The sequence below is a fragment of the Artemia sp. Qi Xiang Cuo genome, chromosome 6, assembly GCF_049724085.1.
Source record: "Artemia sp. Qi Xiang Cuo chromosome 6, ASM4972408v1, whole genome shotgun sequence".
NCBI lineage: Eukaryota > Metazoa > Arthropoda > Branchiopoda > Anostraca > Artemiidae > Artemia > Artemia sp. Qi Xiang Cuo.
Window position 1 is genome coordinate 10,101,152 of NC_142799.1, and position 18,605 is coordinate 10,119,756.

At 34.7% G+C, this 18,605-nt stretch overlaps 1 protein-coding gene across 1 annotated transcript in view; it reads right to left on the reverse strand.

The window, feature by feature from the left end:
- The window catches only part of LOC148950853 (uncharacterized), a 96,523-nt gene that overhangs the window by 10,369 nt on the left and 67,549 nt on the right, over positions 1 to 18,605 (reverse strand). The window contains exons 10-13 of the mRNA XM_089090932.1: positions 14,483 to 14,722; positions 11,461 to 11,727; positions 10,098 to 10,291; positions 9,081 to 9,348 (exon numbers count right to left, since the gene is read on the reverse strand). Of these exons, the coding sequence (XP_088947058.1) occupies positions 9,081 to 9,348; positions 10,098 to 10,291; positions 11,461 to 11,727; positions 14,483 to 14,722 (969 nt within the window). The remainder of the gene's footprint in view (positions 1 to 9,080; positions 9,349 to 10,097; positions 10,292 to 11,460; positions 11,728 to 14,482; positions 14,723 to 18,605) is intronic.

Genomic DNA, 18,605 nt, shown 5'->3' on the forward strand with positions numbered 1-18,605 from the left:
GCCTAACTTAACCTATCCTAACTTAATCTAACCTAACCTAACCTAATCATACACCTAACTTTTTGCCTGTCTCTCACCTAACCTAAGCTAACCTAAGTGAAGCGTACGTGGGCTAACCTAACCTAACTTAACCTAACCTAACTTAATCTAGCCTAACCTAACCATACTTGCCGGAAAAGGCTAGGTTATCTACTCATAAGCCCTCAAGTTATTGTAACCTTATATAAATTAAAACGTTAATTTACTCAATTCATCCATGTAGGCTGAGACTTCAAAATAGAGCTAGAGGATCTCAGCCAGTAAGACATACGGACACAGACTCCCATAACATGAGCTTGGCCTTCCATTTTTCAGTCTGGTGGACTGGGACCCCAATACTGAGCTAGTGGATTTCCACCATTCTGGTTGGTGCACTAAGACCCCAATTTTCCAACTCTTGCATTTCATGACAGAAATTCAAAATGAACTTCGAAAAATCAAGAGAATATAACTGTGAGAAGGTAAAGCACGACAAGTCACTACTGAAATATTCCAACTCTTGCATTTCACGACAGAAATTCAAAATGAAATTTGAAAAATTAAGACAATGTAACTGTGATATGGTAAGTGTGTGTAAGTTTTTGTGTGTGTGTGTTTTGGCGTGTGTGTGTGTAAGTTTTCGTGTGTGTGTGTGTTTTGTGTGTGTGTGTAAGCTTTTGTGTGTGTGTGTGTGTGCTGTGTGTGTGTGTGTGTGTTTTTATGTGTGTGTAAGTTTTTGTGTGCGTGTAAGTTTTTGTGTGTGTGTGTAAGTTTTCGTGTGTGTGTGTGTTTTTGTGTGTCTAAGTTTTGTGTGTGTGTTTTGCGTGTGTGTGTGTGTGTGTGTATGTGTGTGTGTGTGTATGTGTGCTGTGTGTGTGTGTAAGTTTTTGTGTGTGTATAGTGTGTGTGTGTGTGTGTGTGTGTGTGTGTGTAAGTTTGTGTGTGTGTGTGTTTTTGTGTGTGTGTAAGTTTTGTGTGTGTGGTGTGTTTTTGTGTGGGTGTAAGTTTTTGTGTGCGTGTGTGTAAGTTTTTGTGTGTCTGCTGTGTGTGGGTGCTAAGCTTTGTGTGTGGTTGTAAGTTTGTGTGTGTTTGTGTGTGTGTGTAAGTTTTTGTGTGTGTGTAAGTTTTTGTGTGTGTGTGCTGACGTGTGTGTGTAAGTTTTCGTGTGTGGAAAAATTTAGAAGTGTCCAACTCAGAAAAGCCCGAAAACGTAATTTACATATCCCAAATCATAAGTTTCAGACAACACACTCCTATGAGTGGCTAAGAAATCTAGCTCAGAAAAGTCTGAAATAGCAAACTAGTCATCCCAAACTATTGGTTTTAGACAACAAACACATATGATGGACTAAGAATCCTAGCTCTGAAAAGTTCAAATAGCAAACTACACATCCCAAATCATAATTTTCTGACAACATACACCTATGAAAGGCTATGAAACCTAGCTAATAAAAGCCGGAAATAGCAAATTAACCATCCCAAATCATAAGTTTCAGACAGCACTCACCTATGAACGGCTAAGAAATCCAGCTCAGAAAAGTCAAAAAATAGCAACCCACACATCCCATATCATAGGTTTCAGACAATACATACCTATGAAAGACTAAGAAATACAACTCAGAACAGTCCAAAATAGTAATTTAAATATCCCAAATCATAATTTTATGAAAGGACACACCTCTGAAAGGATACTAAATCTAGCTCGGAAAAGTCAAAAGTAACAAAATAGTCATCCCAAACTCTAGGTTTAAGACAACAAAAAAACCTATGAAAGGCTAAAGAAATCCACCTCAGAAAAGTCAAAAGTAGCAGTCCATCCATCACAAATCATAGGTTTCAGACAACACACAACAACGAAAGACTAAGAAATCTAGCTTAGAAAAGCCCAAAATAGTAATTTACATATCCCAAATCATAGGTTTCAGACAACACTCACCTATGAACGGCTAAGAAACCTAGCTCAGAAAAGTCAAAAATAGCAAATTAGTCATCTCAAACTATAGGTTTCGGACAACAAACACCTATGAAAGGCTAAGAAATTCAGCTCAGAAAAGTCAAAAGTAGCAATCCACCCATCCCAAATCGTAGGTTTCAGACAACACACACCTATGAAAGACTAAGAAATCCCACACAGAAAAGCCCGAAATAGTAATTTACATACCCCAAATCATAGGTTTCAGACATCATTCACCTATGAAAGACTAAGAAACCTTAGCTCAGAAAAGACTGAAATAGCGAAACTACTCATCACAAACTATAAGTTTCATACAAAAAACTCATATGACTGACTAAGAATAAAATATATGAAAGGTTAAAATATCAAACTATGCATCCCAAATCATAAGTTCCAGACAACATACACCTATGAACGGCTATGAAATCTAGCTCAGAAAAGACAAAAAATAGCAAACCACTCATCCCAATCATAGGTTTCAGACAACACACACCAACGAAAGACTAAGAAACCTAGCTCAGAAAAGTCGAAAATAGCAAAACTACATATCCCAAATCATAGGTTTCAGTCAACGCACACCAACGAAAGACTAAGAAACCTAGCTCAGAAAAGTCAAAAATAGCAAACTACTCATCCCAAACTATTGGTTTCAGACAACATTCGCCTAGGAAATACTAGGAAACCTTAGCTCGGAAAAGACTGAAATAGCAAACTACACATCCCAAATCATAATTTTCTGACAACACATACATATGAAAGTCTAAGAAAAATATCTCAGAAAAGTCGAAAATAGCAAACTACACATCCCAAATCATAGGTTTCAGACATAACATACCTATGAAAGACTAAGAAATCCAACTCAGAAAAGCCCGAAATAGTAATTTACATATCCCATATCATAAGTTTCAGACAGCATTCACCTGCGAAATAATATACCCCAAATCATAAGTTTCAGAAAGCATTCACCTACGAAATACTAAGAAACCTTAGCTCAGAAAATTCTAAAATAGCCAATTACTCATCCCGAACTCGAAGTTTCAGACAACAAACACCTATGAGTGACTAAGAATCCTAGCTCTGAAAAGTCCAAAAAGCAAACTATACCTCCCAAATCATATTTTTCTGAAAGGACACACCTATGAAAGGCTAAGAAATCTAGCTCAGAAAAGTCAAAAATAGCAAATTAACCATCCCAAATCATAGGTTTCAGTCAACACACACCTACGAATTGCTATGAAATCCTGCGCAAAAAAGTCAAAAATAGCAACCCACACGCCTCCAAATCAGATGTTTCAGACATCACACACCTACGAATGACTAATAAATCCGGTTATGAAAAGTCAGAAATAGCAAATTACATCTCCCAAATCATAGGTTTCAGACACCACACACCTATAAACGGCTAAGAAACCTAGCTCAGAAAAGTCAAAAATAGCAAACTAGTCATCCCAAACTATAGGTTTCAGACAACAAACACCTATGAAAGGCTAAGAAATCCAGCTCAGAAAAGTCAAAAGTAGCAATCCACCCATCCCAAATCATAGGTTTCAGACAACAAACACCTATTAAAGACTAAGAAATCCATATCAGAAAAGTAAAAAATATCAACTACACATCCCAAATCATAATTTTCAGACAACACACACCTACGAAAGGCTAAGAAACCTAGCTCAGAAAAGTCTAAAATAGAAAACTACTCATCCCAAACTATTGCTTTCAGACAGCATTCACCTATGAAATACTAGGAAACCTTAGCTCAGAAAAGCCTGAACTAACAAACTACGCATCCCAATTCATAATGTTCTGACAAAGCATACCTATGAAAGTCTAAGAAATCCAGCTTAGAAAAGTCAAAACTAGCAACCCACACATCCCAAATCATAGGTTTCAGACACTACACACCTATGAAAGACTAAGAAATCCAACTCAGAAAAGCCCGAAATAGTAATTTACATATCCCAAATCATAAGTTTCAGACAGCATTCACCTACGTAATACTAAGAAACCTTAGCTCAGAAAAGTCTGAGATATCCAACTACTCATCCCAAACTTGAAGTTTCAGACCACGAAGACCTATGAGTGACTAAGAATCCTAGCTCTGAAAAGTCTAAAAAGCAAACTACACCTACCAAATCATAATTTTCTGAAACTACACACATATGATAGGCTAAGAAATCTAGCTCAGAAAAGTCAAAAATAGCAAATTATCCATTCCAAATCATAGGTTTCAGTCAACACACACCTACGAATGGTTAAGAAATCCAGCTCAGAAAAGTCAAAAAAATAGCAACCCACACATCCCAAATCATAGGTTTCAGACACCACACACCTACGAAAGACTAAGAAATCCGGTTATGAAAAGTCGGAAATAGAAAATTACATATCCCAAATCATAGGTTTCAGACAACACTCACCTATGAACGGCTAAGAAACCTAGCTCAGAAAAGTCAAAAATAGCAAACTAGTCATCCCAAACTATGGGTTTCAGACAACACACACCCATGAAAGGATAAGAAATCCAGCTCAGAAAAGTCAAAAGGAGCAATCCACCCATCCCAAATCATAGGTTTCAGACAACACACACCTACGAATGACTAAGAAATCCAGCTCAGAAAATTCAAAAATAGCAAACTACATACCCCAAATCATCGGTTTCAGTCAACACACATCAACGAAAGACTAAGAAACCTAGCTCAGAAAAGTCAAAAATAGAAAACTACTCATCCCACACTATTGGTTTCAGACAACATTCACCTACTAAATACTAGAAAACCTTAGTTCAGATAAGCCTGAAATAGCAAACTATATATCCAACATCATACTTTTCAGACAGCATTCACCTATGAAAGACTAAGCAATCCAGCTCAGAAAGGTAGAACATGGCAAACTACGCCCCACGAATCAAAGGTTTAAGACACCACATCCCTAGTAAAGACTAAGAAATCCAACACAGAAACTTCAAAATAGCAAACTATATATCACAAATCATAAGTTTTAGTCAACAAACACCGACGAAAGGCTAAGAAACCTCGCTCATAAAAGCCTGAAATAGTAAACTAATCATCCAAAACTATTGGTTTCAGACAATATTCACCTAGGAAATACTAGGAAACCTTAGCTCAGAAAAGCCTGAAGTAGCACACTACACATCCCAAATAATGGGTTTCAGATAACACACATCAACGAAAGACGGGTGCTCGGGGAGAGCCTTTGAGGGTCTGTGGGTCCCTTGAGGGCCGGTGGTCCTTTGGGAGCCCGGGGGACCGGGGAGGGCCTTTGGGGCACATGGAGGGCCTTTGGGGGTCCGGGGGGACAGTTGGGGGCCTGGGGGACATTTGGGGCCTGGGGATGGCCTTTGGGGGTCTGGGTGGGCCTTTGGGGGGGCCGGTGGCCCTTTGGGAGCTTGGGGAGCTTTGAGGACTGGGGGCTACCTTCGGGGTTGGGGTAGGAGGATTGTAACCCTTTGGGGTTGGGTTAGAGGACCTCACAACACTCTTCAAATGAAACTTGTGTATTATAACGACCACAGAGTTTTACCATTAAAATCTCTTCCAAAATATCTTCAAAAATCTTCTTTTAAAATGTCTCTCTCTGTATAGTCGAAATAGTTCCATAACCTGTCTAAAACAGTTTCGCCCAAATAATCCCTAAACGTAAATTCAGCGTGTTCCTTTGTTATTGGCATCTCTGCGCTAACGCATTTCAAATTAATAAGAAACCTTTTCGTGCGCTAAAACAATTCATCGCTAAGATATTTCTTGCCTAATTGTTTCCATGGCCTTTGGTTATTAATATCTTTTGGAGTTCGACCAGTAGAACTGTTCCCGAGGCAAAGACATTAATGATTTGGATCTATTCCTGGAGAAATGTTTCTAGGCGAAAATTTTTAAAGTCTGACAGATGATGTCATTGATTGATTGATCTGTCAAGAAAGGGGATATTAATTTGTTGTTTCTAAGGGGAATTATTGATTCACGATAGGTGAATTGAGGTCGACAGCACAGGTGTTCCAAGGTCGATGTTGTTGTTGTTGTAAGTGCACGCTCTCAGCGAATGTCAAGGTCGATGTTGTTGTTGTTGACACACTTTTATTACGCAATCAAGTTCTAGGAAATTCACTTCCCCCTCGAGTCCTAGATCAATAACAATGTTACCGTTAGAATTCAATGCGCATGTGCAACCTTCGCCCCGGAGTTATTACACATAGAAACATCAAATAACTTGACCTTGGAAAAAGAGGTCATTGACCCCATTAACCACGTGTTCTCCCTAGGGATTCCATGCCCATATATGGGGTGCAAAAAAAGTTGTAGGTGGCAGCAGGGGTGAATCGTGGGGCCTTCTGACCCCTCTCTACTCTTATCATTAGAACATCTTTTCATTTTCACCTCTGGAAAATGGAGCAAATAATTTTTTCTAGAAAAACTTTGAATTTCTTATTCGATTCGTCGGCAGCAAATACATCTCCCCGTTGCTCTGCTCTTCTGAAAGTCATGTTAAAAACTTGAGCAGACCACTATCAGTAATTGGTCGATACTTAAATTCATCCATTTAGTGAAAGCGTAACATGGTAACTACCACCAAGTGGGGGAAGGGAATTGGGTCTTTGATAGAATTCATGCGTCTTTGTGTAAATAACGTCAAGGAAAGTACCGTATTTTGTTGTCGGGATATTAACAATTTGTTTTAAATTAGCTTCCAGACAAAGATCACTCGTGTTTAGTTCATTTCCGTCACCAGTTAGTAGGATTCTAGCATTAGGATTTTTGGATTGGAGGTAATCAAGCGATGCATGGACTTTTTCCAAGAAATCTTTACGCTGCTCCGATTTTTGGCAGGGTGTATAATAGAAACAACCATCAATAATATTAATTAATGAGCGTGATAAACTTTAATCCAAATTATTTCATCATACTCATTTATTCCTGGAACTTTTACTTCCCTTGGCGGCAAATTATTACGACAAAAAATTATTACACCTCTCCCTTTTTACCAAGGTAAAGATCATGTGGGCAAAGTTTAGTAAACTCATTAGAATAAGCCATCTTCAGAGTAACCAGGTTTTGGGACTGAACCTCGGTTATACAAATTAAATCTGATGCTAGCTTATTCGCCGTAATTTCAAGCTCAATAAGTTTGTCAAAATTAAGGCTTTCTGCGTAACTTAATAAAAACGAGGGAAATGGTAACGTATTTTATTAATTTTATGTTTACTACTATGAGTTCCAGAAACAACCTTTTTATCTGACAAGCGATTTGAAATAGGAGTTGGAGGATGTATTAATAGTAATTTATTATCAAAAAAAAAAAAAAAAAAAAACAGAGACAAAATCAATCGGTAGCACACCAAAAGCGTCGCTTGCGGGGGTGTGCTACAAAAAAAAAAAAAAAAAAAAAAAGCAAAAAAGCAAAAAAAACCAATAAACAATTACTGTCAAATTTAATTCCATCAATCTCAATCTGTTTCAAATGTATACTTATCTAGCAACCACACACGTAGCTCAGATTTAAATTGACTCATGGGTTATTCCTTGTTACTTTGGACAAGCTTAGTCCACAGCTGAGCCCCTCTCTAAATAACTGATAAAGCAGTCCTACTCGAAACTAGGCGAGGACCCTCAATATCTCCAATTGTTCGAGTTCAGTGACAATGAACATTAGACCATTTTCGAAATAGTCATATAAAACAGTCTGGAAGGCAGCCACCACTTATACACAAAAACCATTGTATACAAATCACGAACTACAGCTGCAGGAATTATATTAATTCGACTTTACCGTGACATATCCGAATCTCAGTTCACTAGTCCACAAAATGATCTAATAGCATTATTCTGCCGTTCACGTATTTGGCGAAGCATTGAGGGGAAAGTACCAAGCCATACAGACGAACAGTACAAAATATACGGATGTATCAGAGAAAAATATAAGCCACTTGAAAAGGATGAGGAGGCCTGTGGACACTGTCTGTGGCTGGCTAGGTTGTATCAGATTTTGCAGTGAGGGTGGTACTGTGGGTAGGTTCAAGATCAATTTGCATAGTAGTCGGGAGACCAGAAGGGGATTCAAGGGACTATTGACTCACACCATTATGGATTATAGCATCCCTGTAGTTACAGTCCCGTTATTCTTTTTACTTGTTCTTAAAAAATGCTGAAAATTGGTATTTGAGTATGTTCTTAACTTTCTTTTCTTGGTCTTCCATTAAGACTCATTTCTTTTTTCTTCTCGAGAGCTAATTTTTAACTCATATTATACATCGTTGTTTTGTACCTACATAATGCTAGGGCCTTTGGAGCAAGTCCTATTTTCTTCATTATTGTTAATAGAGATTAATTAAAAAAACTTTTTCCATAAAATTAGTTTTCAAAGAAAAGTAAAGAACTCCATTAAACAAAAAATGAGAAAAAATAAAATAAAATAATTTACCAAGCGTGAAACTACCACAAATCAGCATCGATAAATAAATTAAACCTGAAAACGAACAGAAATTACAATAAATAACCGAGTCAAACTCAAAACGAGCAGAAATTAACATAAGTTTGGTTCAAAACCCCTTTGCCTTCCCAAGGCCAGAACATAACTTGCACTTTACTGAAAAAAATACAACGAATTTGCAGTGTCAGTTTAGTATACATATACTGATATTTAGTAATCAAAATGTTAATATTATTTGATTTATTAAAGTTATAAAACTAAAAACACTTATATTTTTATGTATTTTTCTGTTTCCTTTCCGCGTTGTTTGTTTTTATCCAGTATTAGTATAATTATTATAATAAACTATTAAATTCTTTATTACCTTTTATTTAGACAAACTACAAATTTAATCCCTGGAGAATAAATCGTCTACCCTATAGCAGTTTTAGGGCAGTGCTATATTTTGTCAGTGTCGCCTCATTGAACTGTGAACATAAATAGCCAGAATTCATTAGGTGGATTTGACACCGCTTTTAGTCCGTAAAAATTGAATTCTTCAAAGGACTATACCTTTTGAAGCTGTGGACATGAGCCTACATCATTTTTTTTTTTTGGCACTCGATACTACAAAAACTGGTACATTTAAATTTTTTAATTATTTGAAGCACTTTGCTGAAATGGTTCTTACCTCTACTAGCAACAAATACGTCAGAATCAGAAATAGGAGGAATCAGGAAAGATTGTAAATCATCTTCAACCATGAGCTCCTCTGAAACAGGAGTCAAATGGCCAAGGTTGGCAACCCAACTGACTTCATTGGGCCCGATCTCTCTCGGAGCAAGTGTCACTTCCTCGGAAGTGGTACCCAAAGTTCGAAGTCGACTGGGTTCCATGAAACGAGTCCCAGTGTTTTTCAGACGGTGGAGAGGATCAGACATATGTTCTTCCGTGGACGTCTACAATAACATTTTGAGCCTGTTTAGGTGTTTCTGTGTAGTTTTTATTACTGCTTGGATCTTACTTTTGATTTAAAGGATGTAGTGTTTTTTTTTCTCGTGTTTTATTTTTTTATTCGTGCAAGTGTTTTATGAGTGTCATTTTTAGACTGAAGTAAATAAGGAGGGATTTTCAAGAGTGATATATTATCTTTTTTTTCACAGGATGTTAAATAACAAATATGGAACAACTACCATTACTCATTTTTTATTATTAAATAATCTTTGGAAACCAATTTTCAGTAAAGATATGTCAAGGACTATAATAATTTAAAAAAATGGTGTTTTCAGACCCGTATGTACATAGAACAAATTTAAAACTGTATACTAAAAAAATGTTTAGAGAACATTTAAAGAAATTATGCTTTATCATAAGATGAACAAGTGTTCTTCCTGTTGAGTATATTATGCCACTGTTCAATTAGTACCTCACACATGTCATGAACTATACAGGTCCTCTCTTCGCTGGTGCACCACAAAGTCATATCGCTCAACTCCAACATATTCACAACAGAGCAGAGCGCACAGCAACCTCTGGCAACAGGAAAACTAAAACCCCACAGCTGATCCAGGAACGTTTCGATGTGGCGTCCATGTCGGTTTTCTATAAGTACTTGTATAACCCTCCATCGGAGGAGCTATCGAAGCTCGTTCCTGATAAAACAAAGCCCTTGCGATCAACTCGCCGAAGTACAGCTCGTCAGGACTACCTTGAGCAGGGTACCTTGAGCAGGATATTCTTGGGTCCCCGCCAAGAATATCTGGAAACGAGTTTCGCCCGGCGATCGGTTGCCACATGGAATAGATTGCCGGCAGAGGTAATCACGAAAAATTCTTCCCTTGACGAGTTCAATAGAAGGTATAACAAGTACCTCAGTTTTAGAAAATGATGTAACTCCCAGGACTAGCTGCAAAACAACATTTTTGATGGAGCCGTGAAGTCTGTATATATATATATAAAAAAAAAAAATCTGAATCCTGATTCTAATTCGTTTTTTAATGTTCATTTTTTAATGGGCAGTGTGTCCCTCTTTAAAAGGATTAATATGCCTATTAAGCTGTTAATTTTAAAAAATAATATAAGAACTCTTAAAAATAACAATACTATTGACGTGGCCATTTTTATGAGGAACAAAATTACTATCATAGGTCTAAAATAAATATTTACTATTTAAACTTAGCGACTTACACAAATTAATTAATTTACTTTTCTTTTTTAATTTTTTAGTATTAAAATTAAAAAAAAAGAAAAAACAGTCATCCTTAAAAATAAAAAACTAATAGAATAGAAATCAAAAAAAATAAAAAAATTAATATATTAAATAATATTAAAAAGATTTTTATAAGTTTGTTGAACACAAGTTCACATGAAATTTATTAATATAAACATAAATACATCGCTCCCTATGAAAAAAAAGGCAAGAATAATAATACATGTACAACAATCATATATTATATTTATTTAATTTATTTCAAATTCAGAGTCTACTATAAATACGATAATTTCTTCAAAAAATTAATTAAACAGTGAATAGAAAATCCTTCATATTAAACAAAATCTAATTTTAAAATAACATGAATTACTTTACATGCTTTTAAAAATTATTTCAAAAAATAATTTCTATTGTTCTTTTATTCTAGACTGAGGTTCATTTCCACTCCTTTCCTGATTGCCTCTCGTCATTTAAATATTTTAACTGATTTTTCATTTATTTCAAACCTCTTTTTCTGAATATATTTACCCACACTTATGTTGGAATGGACTGTTAACATGTAATTTTCCTTCTCTTAAAAAAAATTATAAAATAAAATTCACCAATCATATAGATTTGAAAGAATCTAATTTGAAACTTACAAAAGTAACTATAAAAAAATAGAAAATAATGTATATTGTTACATTCTTTCAAATGTAAATGCTAAGGCTGAAATGTAAATGGTAGAATCTATAAAAGAATCTTTAAAACATGTAAATTAAAAAGTATGTATCATTAGCTATATATTGTAAAAAATTAGAAATATATCTTTCCAGAATTTTTTTTTCCATCACTGAAGATATTTGTTTGAAATTATTACGTGTCAACGCTGCTTTGATACGGGCACTGTGACCAAATAAAAGACCATACTCAGAAAAACTTCCCTTAGACTTAGAGACAGGTTTTTTGTCAACTAGAGTCTCATCCTGTGGCACTTCTCTCATTACTGGGGCAGTAGTTGTTTTTACATTTGTATGTGCTGCTGTTCGAATACTCTCAGATTGGTTAACGACTTCACCCCTTAGTTCTTGCTTATTTGGCATATCAGTAGCAAGTGTCCGATTTTCAGTTGCAGGGACCTTACAACCTAAAAGGTAAGTATGTTATATTAATTCCAAAATTTATATTACGGTTTCTAACATAAATTCTAAAATAAGTAAATTCTGATATTTCTAGCAATACGAAAACATATAAATTTTTTTTGTAAATTTTGACATTTGCAGGATTTACGTTAGCAAAACTGTGTTGCTGCTGCTCAGTTTCTTTTTCTCTGGGTTCATAAAGATAGCTCGCTAATTGTATGCGTGAATATCAATTGCATATGTACTGCTTGGATCGTTTTTATTTTCATTCTTTATATATATTCTTTTAGTTTTAAAATTTAGTTGTTTTTTTCCCTCGTTCTTTCTTTTAACGTAGAAGACGCCTTGTTTCATACAGGCTGATTGGTATATATATATATATATATATATATATATATATATATATATATATATATATATATATATATATATATATACATTAAATCTACAATATATTACAAAATATATTTACAATATATATTAGCAAAATATTTGTTTGATTGTTTATTTTTGCTCTCCCTTTCTCTCATTATTTCTCCTACTCTTTCTTTTTATTCTCTTTCTCTCATGATTTCACCTTCTCTTTCTTTTTATTCTCTCATTCTCTCACTATTTCCCCTTCTCTTTCTTTTTTTTCTCCCTTCCTCTAATTATTTCTCATACTCTTTCTTTTTATTCTCTTTCTCTCATGATTTCGCCTTCTCTTTCTTTTTATTCTATCATTCTCTCACTATTTCACCTTCTCTTTCTTTTTATTCTCTCTTTCTCTCATCATTTCTTTTTATTTTTATTCATAATTAACACAGACACCTATGTTCTTCCATAGATTCATTTCTTTGTTTCGTCACATTAGGTCAGTTAGGCTTTAATTTTTCTTTTTTCTTTTTATAAAAGGATGAATAAAGAAAATGCAAAGAAGAACTGCAAATCACATCATGAAAATTAGGAGTAAAATTGAAAGTCAGAATCAAATATTTAAAAAAATTTACAGAAACATACTGAAATAAGTCTATTCATAAAGAGTCAATTCATAAGTCTATTCATAAAGAGTTTGATTGTTTATTTTTGCTCTCCCTTTCTCTCATTATTTCTCCTACTCTTTCTTTTTATTCTCTTTCTCTCATGATTTCACCTTCTCTTTCTTTTTATTCTCTCATTCTCTCACTATTTCCCCTTCTCTTTCTTTTTGTTCTCACTTCCTCTAATTATTTCTCCTACTCTTTCTTTTTATTCTCTTTCTCTCATGATTTCGCCTTCTCTTTCTTTTTATTCTCTCATTCTCTCACTATTTCTCCTTCTCTTTCTTTTTATTCTCTCTTTCTCTCATCATTTCTTTTTCTTTTTCTTCATACTTAACACAGACCCCTTTGTTCTTCCAGAGATTCATTTCTTTGTTTCGTCACAGTAGGTCAGTTCGTCTTTAATTTTTCTTTTTTCTTTTTATAAAAGGATGAATTAAGAAAATGCAAAGAAGAACTGCAAATCACATCATGAAAATTAGGAGTAAAATTGAAAGTCAGAATCAAATATTTAAAAAAATTTACAGAAACATACTGAAATAAGTCTATTCATAAAGAGATAAAACATGCCGTATGATATCGAGAATCAGGTTGATATGAACAGGTATATCTAGAAATATGAACACAAAAAGGCTACAAGAATATGCATTCAGGACAACTGAATTGATAAATAAATGAATAGTAGAGTTAGAGAAGTGTGACTGCTCATCTGTTCGACTGTTAAGGTTCATGTCCCCCATGCAATTTTAAGTATGTTATTTTTCTGCTCAGCGTTTTCAACCAGCTATTCAATAAATTGATTTGAAAAAAATTAAAATGGTAAAAATCTGTACTTTTGGGCAATAGGAAACGATATGTTGCCTGAATTTATAGATCTATATTGGATTAAATAATTTCAACAGAGAGTAAAGAGTGACACTAAATTTAAAACAACCAGAAATTATTTTTTAAGACCTCCCAAAACCCGGCTTTTTACACAAAAGTTTTAGCAGTTCATTTTGAAATCAGCGTTAAGCACAGTATATATAGACAGTTGGTAATTATTAGTGTCTTATTTACCAATAGCCTTTTAAAACATTTCAACGTAATACTTAATTTTTTAAAGGAAACACTACCACTACTGCTACTTATCCCAGCACCAAGCCAAAACAAATGCGCCAAGATCCTCTTCCGCCCCAATCTCTTCAGTCACTTCATTATTTACTCTCTTCCATGAAGTTCTAACTTCAATTTAAATCCTTTTAAATGTTTTTTTTTTCGCAACCAATTAAGGGAGGTCTATTTTTTTAAATTACTTTGAGGGAAAGCAAAAAATTGTCCCTGACAATTACATATGAAATTCTCAGATATTCTGAAGCGTTGTTGGCGAAAATTGTTGATTCATTTCGAGAGTACATTTAAAATTTGAAAAATACAAATAAAACTTGCAAATTTAGTCATTAAAGTATTAATAATGGAAGACTGTTACGTAATAAGATTTTTAGTTCATTTTTAAAATTTGATGCGCATACACTTAAATTTCCAACCGAAATAATTTGTCTCTGCGAACTTTTACTAGCAATCAGGACAGCAAGAACAGGCCCAGTACCTTCACCTCAGCTGACAACACTGTCAAATGTGACAACAAAAACGTTTGATTACTTCCTGAATACTTTCTAAAAAAAATACAAAAATAATTCACGAAGACACTATATGCTGTTGAAGAATCTGAATATTATTACACACTTTTTTTTTTACCTACCTTGGATATTTTGAGATTTGATAGTTTTGCTGTTTCTTTTTCGCATTTCTTCTACTTCCTCTGTCAGAAAAATTCGAGCGCGGAAGTTTCTTGGTGGATTTGGACGCCTGAAGTAGAATAGAATGTCATCATCCGATGGACCTTTTGGTAGTAATATCAGTTTTTTACCCTTAGTTTTTGATTTTTCCGGGACGTCCCCTTTCATCAAGTCAACATCTTCTTTCTGAGATGAACCAGCAACTGAGGAAGAGAAATAGTTAGTAGTCAAGTTCTATATACTCGTACAATGAGAACAAAAGAACTTTAGTCGTAAATACAGATTCTGAAGAACTATGCTACAACAGGCTTTCTTAGACAGGGTTATGTACACCCATTGGAAATAAGAGAGAAAAAAGCCTGAGTTTAGTCCTTCATATTAAACTAACCAAAACATATATTCAATAAATAAAAACTAATTAAGAACTAAGATTTATTTTATATATTACTATTTCAACATATTTAGTTTGCTTGCATTTATTTTGGTGATGAGACTTAAACGGTCAAGTCATAGGCGGGGAAGAGAGTATTGGAAAACCGACTGGGGTCTGGCAAGGGCGTATCCAGAATTTTTATTTGGGGGAGGTATTTTTTTCGGAGGGGGAGGGATACAAAAAATAAAAAACACATCAAAAATTTAGTCATAGACATTTGTGTTACTTTTTTATGAGTGGAACAAAACTTTTACGGGGGGAGGTAAACCCAGTAACTCCCTCCCCCTGAATAAGGCCTTGGGGCCTAGGCCATGAAAATTTTAAGACAGTAAAATCTTTCAAGTCAGTTCTTTCGTTATTTTTGACCTGTCGAAAGGGCATCAGACAGCATCTTATTGTGATTCAACCCAAAGTACCGTCACTGATTCTTAGACTCTTCAAAAAACTTCCCAAGAAAATTGTATGCTTTGGTTTTTAACATTAATTAAGCTTAGCAAGATATGTTACTTTATATAGTTTATGAGTACCCATAACTCTCAGCCAATGACTAATCTGAAAACAACCATTTGATGCTATGCCTCGGATACCTGAGGTCTAAAAACAGGCAATCATTCCTCATTATTGAGTTCGCATACCGCCAAAAGGTTTAGTCACAAGGTGATTAATTTTAATTTCATATTTTGTTAAGTATGCCTGTTTTCTCTACAGCTGGGGGATCAAGATGAAGCTTTCAAGATTTTGTCTTTTTTGAGGGTGGGGGGGGGTAAGGGGTATTTGAACTCTGGGTCCTCTCTGATCCCCACAAAAGAGTACGCACTACGGCTTTTTTATTTCTACCAGAAGCTAAGCTCTTTAGCTAGTGTGAGATAATATTTGTGGCTAAATTTTACTACCTAAACTATAAATGGCCTTATTCTATGTAACTATTAAAACTTTAATGCAATCACTGTAGATATAGCTACATATAACTGTAACTCTTTAATGTAACTGTAACTACTACAAACACCACTTTTATTAAAAGTGACAGGTGTTTCTACCTCACCCATATGGATGATCTTAGAGACCTCTTAGGACCATTTTGAGCGATTTTCTGCCAGTGGCTCTGCAAATTCAAGCCACCGAGTTGACCATTGCGAGCATTCTACCACTGAATCATCAATTAAGTAACACGTCCATCTTTTCTTCTTCTGTTTTTTGGTTCACCAGAGGCTTAATATTATAGAGCCTGTTCAATTAGGTGTTCTATGCCTAGTGTTTCTACTATATGAATACTCACATCCAGAGACACATCCATTTAGGAAGACAATCATAAAAACTAAGCCATGAATTTTTAGCATTAGTCTAGCGCAGACGAGGTGATAAATAAGTCCGGAGCTAAAAATTACACAAATTGGTCAAAAACAGAATAACGTCATTTATGAGATACGGAGCTTTTCTTCTATCCAGCCCTAAGAAAACTTCTGGCTTTGATCTTCCTTTTATATTAAGTATTCTCTGAGAACTTCAGTATTTTGTATTACTTATCGCCAGGGAAAGTGGATATCTAGTAGCTGTAAAAAAAAATCTCGACAAACGTTTGAGGACTCGATATAAACACACAAGATATTTTCTCATTAGTAAATTCCTTTAAATACTAATACTAGTACTAACAACTCACTGCAGCACCAAGTCATCTGACGCCAGAACAGTTGCGCACACTTCTCCTCCACCCCAATCTATTCAAAGTTTCACACTGATGACATTCCAATTTAATTAAAATCCTTAATTAAATTCTTAGTTCCAGTCCGTATCTCTGTGCAATTTCATCATAGGGCTCCTTCAACCCTTCAACATTTGCCGCTAATATCATATTTTCAAATTATTGTCTTTAACTTTATCCTACCCTGTTATGATAACTCAAACCCCAAAAACACAAAAAAGGAACTAAAACAAATATATAAGAAAATACTATCTTTTTTCTATCCTTCTTTTTTCATTAATTTTACTTGTCACACTTCCCATTTGGCTACTTAATTTTACATATGGGGGGGGGGGGTTGAATTTTTACCGGAGGGGGGAGGAGAATTTTACGGGGTGAAATGGAATTAACCTAGAGCCGTCCACGATCATGCTACTGTTTTGAAGGTGGGTGGTCAGATTCCATTTGCGGCAAGTTTTTTTTTTTTTTTTTTTTTTTTTTTTTTTTTTTTTTTACGGATATCCAGTTCTAAAAACAAAGGAAATTTTTCGGGGCAGAATCGAATTAACCTAGAGCCGTTTACGATCATGCTACTGAATTGAAGGTGAGTGGCCAGATTCCATTTGCGGCCAATTTTGTCTTTCTTTTTTGTTACAGATATACAGCTATAACAACGAACGAAATAGTTACGAATTACACACCACCTTTATCTTCAACACTTGTATCCCAAAGCTGGCAAGACAGCGAGACATTAAAATGATTTTCACAGAAAAAAACTATTCCCCCCCCCACCACGAAAAAATCCTGTGTACGTGACCACTTTCTCTTCACCTGCGATTGGGTTTGTTAGTCATTTAACTCTTCGTTCTTCATTCCATATATTCATTAAAGATACTAGATTTGAATTAGCATTAGAAGCGGCATTTATATAAATGCCATTGAGTTAAGCTTATTCGATTCTGTTTTTTATGAGGCCAAAGTTTTTTCCTTACCCCAGCAGTAAATTAAACTATATTCTAACAAACTCTATTATTCTATATATAAACTATATATACTTCATTATTATTCTATCGTATATTAGAAATAAATTGTGCACGCAATTGTATGTTCCTTCATATATTACTAAATTGAAATAAAGAGCATTCGCTCTTTACTTCAATGGTATTTGATGCATGACTACTGTTGCAAGACTAATCATAAATTCTTAATTACTTTAAATACTAATTACATTGATTACTTTAATTATCTTTAATTACTTTTAGAAATTCAAAAACAAGGGAAATTAGCAAAACTAAATTCCGTGCAAAACAAAATGCCGTTTTTTGGTAAAAGTGATTCTATTTTTTTTTTTTTTAATTAACAAAGACATTGAACTGTTAATTTTCGTTCGAATGAACCCTCTTGCGACGTTTTAGGACGACTGGGTCGATACGATTACCCCTTAAAAAAAAACACATCCGTGATCTTTCTTCTGTATACACAGTTACAAGCACAGAAATAAGTGACCAACGCCTAAAAAAGACTATAATTCGGAGAAAAAGATGAGCTATAAAAAAACAAAACTTTAAAGTACCAAGCATAGTGATAATAAAAAATGATTTTTTTACACTGTGGCAACTTACTGATTTTTTACACTGTGGCAACTAATCAGGATGTGGCAACTAATCAGAAATCAGGATACAATTTTCAATGAAAAAAACAAATCCACATTTGCTTTTGCAGTTTTGGTAAAAATCGGGCGCTAAATTAAAAAGATAAAAATGTGGGCGAAACATCAGAAAAAAATAGCTAAGAACATACAGCACCGAGCAGCTTAAGAAAGTAAAGCTATAACTGGGAATCGACAGATTTACAGACAAATATTCAAATTCGACTAATTGGTTTTGCGGATTTATTTCACAATTCAACGTTGACAAAAATGTGATACTGCCCCCCCTAAAAGCTTCATACTCTTCAAAATACCACCCCCCCCCCT